Here is a 10537-nt window from a genome sequence, read left to right on the forward strand (position 1 = left end):
TGTTTTACTACCCTCTCTGACTTAAAGTTTACATTAACTATTGTAAGCAGAGCTAACCTGCTTTCTTTTCGTTTCCACCTGCATGAAATATTCTTTTCCACGACTGCATTTTCAGTCAGAGTAGGTGTTTTTTTTTTTTTTTTTGAGATTTTATTTATTTGTCAGAGAGAGAGAGAGAGAGAGACAGACAGTGCAGGCGAGCACAGGCAGAGGCAGAGGGAGAAGCAGGCTTCCTGCCAAGCTAGGATCCCGATGTGGGACTCGATCCCAGGACACTGGGATCATGACCTGAGCCAAAGGCAGCTGCTTAATCAACTGAGCCACCCAGGCGCCCCCAGTCAGAGTGTTCTTAAAGCTGAAGTGATTCTCTTGAAGACTGATACAGTTGGGTCTTGCGTTTCCTTCTATTCAGGCAGTCTGTATCTTTGGACTCAAGAATTTAGGCCCTTTATATTTAAGGCAAGTATCAGTACAAGTATGAAGTTACTGTCGTCATTGTTTTCTGGCTGTTTAGAATTATTCATCACTTTCTTATTTATTAGCTATCGTTGTGATTTGATGATTCTAAATAAGATGATTCTCTTTATGTCTTGTGTATCTACTACATTATTTTCACTTTGGGATTACCATGAAGCTTAGAGAAGACATCTGATAGCAGTCTATTTTAACTTCTTACCAGCTTAGTTTTGCATACTTAAGCACTTTCAGGACTCCAGTAATTCTCTAAAAATGTGGATGTACAAGTGTATGTCATTTTATGGAAGTTAGCTCTTCTCTGATATCTATCAGAATTTCTTCATTTCAACCCCATCAACTTATACTCTCTAACAATTACTATTGTGAAGATATTTCAGTAGTTTATTACTGGACTGACATCTTGTTTTCATTAAAAAGACCAATTAGTAAAGCATTTAATTGGTGACGGTCACTTTTTTTTTTTTTTTTTAGTTTTAACAAATGGAGAATGATGTTCTGAACACCTACCTCATGATGACCTATATCAATGTTATAACCACAAGAGGAATATTCATTTAGATTTTTCTTATATATGTTACACAGTCCTTCATCTTCCACGGAAAATTACATATGCATAAGTCCCACCTAAAGAAGAAGGGCATCTCATATCCCTGATGCAACAACGATGACCCACATACTTTCACACACTCACTAGGAATAAATGAATTTTCTGAAGAGTTCTCAGAGTAGAAGCATATGAGTAATTGCAAGTCACAAATCTCATATAGCGTCAATGGAAACACAAACACACTGAAATAATATCCATGTGAAAATCCCTTCTATCTTTTGAAGCATAATAGAACATACGTTATCTAACTAACTTTGCATTAAGATTTTTTTGATATAATCTACAAAGAGAGTGACTGGTGTACTGCTCTGTTCTGGAAACTCTATGACATTTATTGGCATTTGATGTTCAACTAAATACATTTCTATGGACTTTTATCTGTCAAGTTCCTTTTCTTCTCTGAACTCTCTGATGTTTCCTAAACTGTAAGAGACAGTCTTTCCTCATTCATTATGTTTGTAGAGTTTGACCCAAGACTGCATTTTGGGATACCGAGTGAGGACTGATTTTAGTTAAAGGCTTGGCCACTGTCTTTACATATTACAGTTTTGCACCTGGATGGTAACAATGATGTTGAGCAAGTTATGACGTCCAGCCAGAGGCCTGCCATGTTCTTTCCATTTCTAGTATTTCTCCTCAGTATGAACTCTGGGATGCTGACTTAAGTGTTGAGCAATCCAAAAGCTTTACCACATTCTTTACACTTACAAGGTTTCTCTCTACTATGAATTCTGTAATGCTGGGAGAGGCTTGAGCACTAGGAAAGGGTTTGCTGTATTTTTCTATGTGTAAAATCACCTCCACTATACATTCTTGGATAAGGAACGAGGGTTTAGCATTGCCTAAAGGTCTTGCCACATTCTTTTTGTGTGTATAATCACTCTCCAAAATGAATTCTCCGATGTGGAGTTAGAGTTCGGCAGTCCTCCCAAATTCTCTCAGTCTTCAAAACTGTTAGGACTAGTTCCAGGAGGAATTCTGTGATGTTGCGTAAGGTGTGACTGATGGATAAAGCCCTGGCCACATTCTTTACATTTCTAAGTTTTCTCTCCAGTATGACTTAAGTGTTGTACATGAAGGGATGCATGCCACTTAAAGGCCTTGCCACATACTTAACATCTGAAAGGTTTCTTACCAGAATGAATTCTCTGATGTCGAGTAAGGCCTGAATGGGACACAAATACCTTGCCACATTCTTGACATTGGTAAGGTTTCTCTCCAGTATGAATTCTGTGATGTTCAGTAAGGTGTGATATCTGCTTAAAGGCCTTGCCACATTCTTGACATTGGTAAGGTTTCTCTCCAGTATGAATTCTGTGATGTCGAGTAAGGTTGGCTACCTGCTTAAAGGCCTTGCTACATTCTACACATTTGTAAGGTTTCTCTCCAGTATGAACTCTGTAATGTGTAGTAAGGCCTGACTGATGGATAAAGGCCTTCCCACATTCCTGACATTGGTAAGGTTTCTCTCCAGTATGAATTCTGTGATGTTGAGTAAGGCTTGAGCTGTGGTTAAAGGCCTTGCCACATTCTTGACATTGGTAAGGTTTCTCTCCAGTATGAATTCTGTGATGTTGAGTAAGGCTTGAGCTATGGTTAAAGGCCTTGCCACATTCTTGACATTGGTAAGGTTTCTCTCCAGTATGAATTCTGTGATGTTCAGTAAGGTGTGACATCCGATTAAAGGTCTTGCCACATTCTTGACATTGGTAAGGTTTCTCTCCAGTATGAATTCTGTGATGTTCAGTAAGGCTTGAGCTGCGGTTAAAGGCCTTCCCACATTCTTGACATTGGTAAGGTTTCTCTCCAGTATGAATTCTGTGATGGTGAGTAAGGATCGATGGCAATTTAAAGTCTGTGCTGTATTCTTTACTTTTGTAAGGTTTCTCTACACTACAGATTGTCTTATGTATACGTGTTCCTGATGACTGACTAAACGTGTTCCCAGGCTTCTTATATCTGGATGGGTTTTTTCCCACATAAAGTTTTGGATGATCACCAGAACTGGAGGACTGGTTAAAATCTCTTTCACGTTCATTAGGATTCTCTCTTATATGCATACTGTTAGACAGAAGAATGGATCTTTGAGAAAAGTCTTCCCCACATTTAATAGGCTTGAAATGGTTCTTTGCAAAATGAGTCCTCAGATGTTTATTAACATTTGAGCCTGGATGAATTGTTTTCTCAGATTCACTGCCTTGACCAATTCCCTCTCCATGGAAAATGCTCTGGGAATTTTGAAGGGTTGAGTCTTTAGTGAAGGACCTCTCAAATGGATCCCACTTAGCAGTTGTTTCTCCATGTTGAAATCTCTGAAGTTTAGAAATATTTGAATGAAAGGTCAATCCAATCCTATTTTCAAAATTGTTCAAATCATTATTTTCAGCACAGGCTAGGTAACTTTCCAGATGTTCCACATTCTCCATCCTTAAATATGGACGTTTGAGTGTTTGAGTGGAACTCCTGCTGACAGAAACACCCTGCCTTGCAGAACTAATGGACTTAAAAAGGAAGGTGTTACCAAGTATTTTGTATCTTTCACTATCATAGGCAGTAGTCTCAATTTGGATATATCCTTTATGATCATTATCCCAGTCTATCATTAGGTGTAACTTCTCAAGGACAGTATGTTTATATCGACCCACTGACACATTTTGAAATGAAGCTTCTTTGCATGGCTCTGGCAGGAAGCTCAGGGTGCCCTGTGAAGATACAGCTGAAAGATATTGAAAAACAGAAAAGTAAATTCATCTAATTACTACTTTCAGATGAATATACTGAGGATGTCTTAACATAACAACCATAAAATCAATCAGAGAACATCAGCACGATGGCTGAGAAGGAAGCATCAGGACTTTGTTCCTCCGTGGACACATCAATTTGCACATAACATACTGACCACACAGCTTCATAGAAAAGTCTATAGTATTGTCAGGGTCTAACACAAATCACTCTCCTCTATATCAAATAATCATGAAAAGTAGCATTATATGAGCCCAAAATCAGCAGAAGGAAGGAATATTTTTGAAGACTTATGAGAGAGAGAGAGAGAGAGAGACAAAGAGGGAGAGCATGAGTGAGGTAAGGGCCAAAAGAAGAGGGGCAAGTCGATTCCTTGCTGAACAGGGAGCCTGAAACAGGATTCAGTCCCGGGACCCTGAGATCATGACCCGAGCTAAAGTCAAAGGCTTAAACACAAGCCATCCTGGCACCCATGGAAGAAAGGAAATTCAACATAAAACAGAAATGAAGAAAACAGAATTTAGCAAGTATAGGAAAGTATCAATAGGAGGATTTAGTTTTCAGGAAAAAAAGATCAAAATTGACAGATCTGTAACCAAATCAAGTTCAGATTGAAAGAGAAGACCAACTAAGATTGGAAGAAGCAGTGTGGTAGCTACTCAGACAAAAGGTTGACTATTTCTTCAAACAATGGACAGATGATAATCTGAAGGGAAACAGAGAGAGGAAGGTATCATGGGCTGTAAAGAAGTAACTGCACTTTGGTAACCTGGGAAATTACAAAAATTTAGACATGACAAATGTCCAGGTTATGTGTGAAAGATGCCATAATTACTATTGTCTGTGTTCTTTTCTACAAAGCAAGTTCAAAAACCTGGGCCCAGAGGCTTTTTTTTTTTTTTTTTTTAAATTCTGAAACGTCAACAGAAGATCACAAGGTGATAAAAAAAAAAATAGAAAAAATGTGTTCCCATCATGAGAACAAAATAAATCCCACAAACGAACCCTCAGTTAATAAAGAAATCTTACTTGCATGACAAAGAATTAACCATCATAAAGATGCACATAGAGAAAGGAAGAGAAACCAGGTATGTAACTCAATGAGATCAGAAAACGGGTCATGACCAAAATGTAAACCCAAGGAGACGAAGTAGAACAATCAGCCAAGCAGCAACAGGGAGTTAAAGAACACGATGACGGAAGTTAAAAACATACCAGTGGGTCACCCACAGACTTGCTCAAGCAGAAGAAAGAATCAGACAATCTAAAGACCCTTGCTTTGAAGATCAAAGAAGGATGTCGAAAAAGACATGGTCTGGGACTCGTTAGACACCGATAAGTGGACTGATATGTACATTAAGGGGACCCCATAAAGAGAGGAGAGTGAAAGGGGGCAGAGGGTTGACATGAAGAACTAAAGGCTTCTACTGCACACATAAGTGGAAAGAAGAGAAATCCAACCATCTCAGTAATTCATAGTACGATAAATGCCAAGAGAGGAACACAGTGACACATAATAGACCTATCAAAAATCAGATGTGAAGGGTACCTGTTTGGTTCAGGGGCTACCTTTGCCTCAGGTCAGGATCAAGCCCCACACAGGGCTACACCCACTCAGTGGTGAGCCTGTTTCTCCCTCTCCCTTGCCTGGCACTCCTCCTGCTTGTGTGTTCTCTCTCTCTCTCTCTCTGTCATACAAATAAATAAAACCTCTAAAAGAAAAAATCCGAGGTGACAAGAGAATTTTGCAAAAGCATGACAAAAACAACTCATCTTCTACAGGAGAGCTCCTGTAAGATTACTACTGCAATTGTCCGTGGACTGTGTAAGTAGAAGGGAGTGCGACCATGTATTCAAGTACACACAGAGGAAACAATCCACACTAATAATCGACCTGGCAGAACTGTTGTGCCTGTGTAAATGGAAGTTATGCCAAGTAAAAGACCCTCTGATTGACCAGCAGACCTGTCCCAAGAAAGGTGAAAGGAAGTCTTTATGCTTGAAATAAAAGGATTCCAGGGGTGCCTGCGTGGTTCAGTCACTAGGCATCTGCCTGTGGCTCAGGTCATGATCCCAGGGTCCTGGGATTGAGCCCCCTATCAGGGCCTGCTACTCCCTCTCCCACATCCCCAGCTTGTGTTCCCGCTCACTCTCTGTCAAATAAATCAATAAAGTCTTAAAAAAAAAAAAAAGAAAGGAAAGGATTCTAAAGAGTAACTGAAAGCACATGACAACCTAAAACTCCTGCTAATATAAATATTTACACAATTCTAGAAACCTGTAGTGCTGTAATGAGGTAGCACGGGTCACCTGTATTTCTGCTATAGAAGTTCTTAAACAAAAGCATAAAAGTCATAAATCGACCTAATTAACTACACAATAAAAAAGACAGAATTTCTGATAGTGGTAACATAAAGTAGGTTCGGGGTGGAGAATTTTAAGGAGAAAACTTTCCTATAAAATTGACAATATCCGTTTAAAATGGTTTGTTTATACCTCTAAGATGTTTTAAGGAACCTCAAAGGTAACCAGAATGAAAATACATACAGAAGACAGAAAAGTTAATGAGAACGGTGTCAAAGCGTATCAAGGGCATAACACCACAATTAAGATAAAATATAATATCTAGACAACATACAGAGGTATAAAAAAATGAAAGAATTACTTTTGATTCACCAAAAGTTCTTCTCATGCAAAGAGTATATGAATTCAGCAATAGAGATGTTGAAATTAATGCTAGTATTATAACAACTCATCTAGATATGCTGGAACATTCACAACCACCAGAAATACACAGGATGAGTTACGAACAACATATGGGTAATATTTACATAGATAAATACACACATAATGTTATTTGGAAAGGGCATAAGCCTGATTCATATTTGATTTACATTTCCATTGTTCAAAAGGGTTGAAAACTGTCATCCTATTAAAAAAATACATTAAAAATTAAAAAGACAAAAACCGAAACTAACTGATGTTTTGGAAAGTCCCATACAAAAGGAAGCACATTATTATGGAATATGCAAAACCAAAATAAGCCCAATTTTAACTAAAAAAATTCTACAGAAAAAATATATGAATGATTTTAAAGGAAACCTTCTATAGAACTATAATTTTAATTCTGTATATCCATAAAAAAGGCACTTTCAATTTTGGTATACATTCACTCACAGTAAAACTGTAAGGAATCTTCATTAAAATCAGTCATGAAGAGGTGTAATGAAAATATTATGAATAAGGATTTAAGTGACATCAAAAAAATGTAATCTGTTACTGATATACTCCTCTTCTTACACAGAATTTAAGGGTATAATCCATTCTTTAGAGCGAAGCAGAGAAGCAAATAACTTCCCTATCTAAATAAGCAAAGGCCATCAAAGTTGTAAAATATGCTGACAATCATTTTATAAAAACACTAGGGATTAAATCCAGATACATTTTGAGTAAAATAGTTCAAAAAAAAAAAAAAAGCCTTACGATTAATTTTCCCTGAAGTAAAATTCCATTTACGAACAGAACATTTTTTTCAATGTGGGAAATTTACTGTCTACATCACTTCTTGTAACCACATGCCTATGTCATATCAGGACTTTTGATCTAATATATAGAGATGAGTCTCATAGACAACTAATAAAATGAAAACATATGACAAAGTCACAGGAACCTCATATTATGAAACAAAATTATAAAATGATGCAATTACTAATAAGCTAAGAATTGAGACTTTACTGTAGGCTGTGGGTTCTAAAAGTTCTAAATCCCCTATAACAATAATTTATGTAGGAAATCTAGCAAACAAATAGGGACATTACATTAGTTCACCACTGAGGAATGGAACACATGAAGGGGAAACTTCTCCTATGTACAAAGAAAAATGAATGTTTGGAGTGAAATAAAGAATTACATTGTCTCATTTTACGGAAATGCTTTGTTACCTGATGAACTGACTGAGTCTCAGTTTTATATGTTTAAGATTAAAGCCTCCATAACATTGGAAAGCATAAGCCAGAAACCAGGTGGTGTCTATCTCCAGTGTTCTGGGAATTTCCGCACCAATCACCAGTATGCCCACTACAATGCGGGCACAGTTTCTCACACGAAGCAAAACAGAACGTAGAAGAGACTTAGCATAGAGATCCTCAGAAATAAGGAGATTTTCCCAAGACCCTCAAAGCAATGGAAGAGCTCTCAGATGATGGAGACCCTCCCAGTCCAAGGAGAGGCTCCTGGTCCTCCCTGTGGACATGATGGACCATCACTGGAGCTGAAGCAGAATCCTTAGAGAAAATAAAAGCATGATGATGTTGGCTCACAGATGTCCCTCTGGGAGAGACAGAGACATAAGACGGGGCTTCTCCAACTGATTTTCATTCAAGCAGAGCTACTGGAACCACATTTGAAGGTTTACCTTCCTCCTTCAGACTTGGACTTCACCTCTGTCATCCGCTTCATCCATTCCCACCTACCTGGATCAAAGACCACTGTCTTCTTTCTCTTTACATCCCAAGGGTCCTTCTTTTGCTCCAAAAAGGAGACCAAACCAGGCTTTGACACAATGAGACCTGTTTAACAGAGAAACCGAATACACATATTGCTGGAGAGTCTTTCAATCCACACTGCACTTAGCAGGGAAGAGAGAACATTGCAGAATTCTAAAAGATGATTTCCCAAACACTGTTGACCAGCAGCCCCTGTAGAACATGAAGGACTTTCAAAGAGTCACATCCTAGGGACGCCTGGGTGGCTCAGTTGGTTGAGTGGCTGCCTTCATATCAGGTCATGATCCCAGCGGCCTGGGATCAAGTCCCACATCGGGCTCCTTGCTTGGCAGGGAGCCTGCTTCTCCCTCTGCCTCTGCCTGTGCTCTCTCTCTCTCTCTCTCTGACAAATAAATAAATAAAATCTTTAAAAAAAAAATTCACATCCTAACTTGCGCTTTTAAGTACTGCCGATACAGTAATAAGGAGTGAAAATTGGAGTTTAAATGCAGGCAGTACTATTTTATGCTCCTCAAGGGTTTCAGCAACGCTGATCTATAGAAATGATGTTACCTGAAGGAACGGGAGGTTAAAGCTGAAAGGCAATTGTCAGGAGGATTTTTGTCTACACCTACCAATCATTACTTGTGTTCCTTAGTGCAGTGACCTGATCTCCAGTTATACAAGGAGGAATCATCCAAGAGACAGTCTTCAAAGGAGAATGAAACCCTGAGTGTGGTCTGGGAAATCTGAAAGGAGTCATTCTCACCCAGGAAGAGGAGGTGTCTGTAGTTCTCCAACATCATATCTCTGTACAGTTGCCGTTGAGTGTGGGTCAGGCGTCCCCACTCCTCCTCTGAGAATTCTATGGCCACATCCCTGAAGGTCAGCTGTCCCTGAAATAAATACCACAGTCACCAAGTGGCCATTGACACAGTTCACAATGGTCCAAAGATCAAAGAAGGAAAATTAGTGTCTCCAGCTAGACCCCAACACCTGACCTTTACTGCTTACCTCACTATAACCCACCAAACTTTATCCCACATTTGACTTAACCTTTTCTTTTCACCTTATCCCTTTTTTTAAACTTTTTAAAAATTTTTATTATTTTCTTAAAATTTCTTTTCAGTATTCCAAAATTCATTGTTTATGGACCACACCAGTGCTACATGCAATACGTGCATTCCTTAATAAACACCACCAGGCTCACCTAACTTCCCACCCCTTGCTCCTGCAAACCCTCAGATTGTTTTTCAGAGTCCACAGTCTCTCATGGTTCATCTCCCCCGCCAATTTCCCCCAACTGCTTTCTCTTCTCCATCTCCCCTTGTCCTCCATGCTATTTGTTATGCTCCACAAATAAGCGAAACTATATGATAACTGACTCTCTCTGCTTGACTTATTTCACTCAGCATAATCTCTTCCAGTCCCATCCATGTTGATATAAAAGTTGGGTATTCATCCTTTCTGATAGACGCGTAATACTTCATAGTATATATGGACCGCATCTTCCTTATCCATTCGTCCACTGAAGGGCGTCTTGGTTCTTTCCACAGTTTGGGGACTGTGGTCATTGCTGTTATAAACATTGGAGTACAGACGGCCCTTCTTTTCACTACATCTGTATCTCTGGGGTAAATACCCAGTAGTGCAATTGCAGGGTCATAGGGGAGTTCTATTTTTCATTTCTTAAGGAATCACCACACCATTTTCCAAAGTGGGTGCACCAATCTGCATTCCTACCAACAGTGTAAGAGGGTTCCCTTTTCTCCACATCCACTCCAACACTTGGCGTTTACTGTCATATTAATTTTGGCCATTCTAATTGGTGTAAGGTGGTATCTCAATGTGGTTTTGATTTGAATCTCTCTGATGGCTAGTGATGATGAACATTTTTTCATGTCTGTTAGGCATTTATATGTCTTCACTGGCAAAGTATCATAAAATCTATCTATGAAAAACCCAGAGTGATAGGGCACCTGGGTGGCTCAGTGGGTTAAGCCTCTGCCTTCAGCTCAGGTCATGATCTCAGGGTTCTGGGATCGAGCCCTCCATCAGGCTCTCTGCTCACTAAGGAGCCTGTTCCCACCCCCCATCCCCCGCTCTCTACCTACTTGTGATCTCTCTCTGTCAAATAAATAAATAAAATCTTAAAAAAAAAAAAACCAAAAAACAAACCCACAGCGAATATCTTCCTCAATGGGAAAAAGCTGACAGCCTTCTTTTT

General features: G+C 39.1%; 1 protein-coding gene and 1 long non-coding RNA gene across 2 annotated transcripts; both read right to left on the bottom strand.

Annotated features, from left to right (window-relative positions):
- Positions 1-2196: 2196 nt before the first annotated feature.
- LOC116856146 (zinc finger protein 525-like) lies at positions 2197-3244 on the bottom strand. Its single transcript, XM_032839424.1, has one exon. It carries the CDS (start codon positions 3142-3144, stop codon positions 2197-2199), a length of 948 nt encoding a protein of 315 aa, XP_032695315.1. The 5' UTR covers positions 3145-3244.
- A 448-nt stretch (positions 3245-3692) lies between these two features.
- On the bottom strand, positions 3693-9115 carry LOC116856158. The gene is made up of 3 exons (XR_004380480.1): positions 9080-9115; positions 8299-8394; positions 3693-3800 (listed from the first exon to the last, which is right to left on the bottom strand). It is a non-coding gene; the product is annotated as an uncharacterized LOC116856158 (long non-coding RNA).
- Between the last annotated feature and the right edge of the window lie 1422 nt (positions 9116-10537).

The sequence above is a fragment of the Lontra canadensis genome, unplaced genomic scaffold (assembly GCF_010015895.1).
Source record: "Lontra canadensis isolate GAN:19392208 unplaced genomic scaffold, GSC_riverotter_1.0 scaffold107, whole genome shotgun sequence".
In the NCBI taxonomy this organism is placed as follows: Eukaryota; Metazoa; Chordata; class Mammalia; order Carnivora; family Mustelidae; genus Lontra; species Lontra canadensis.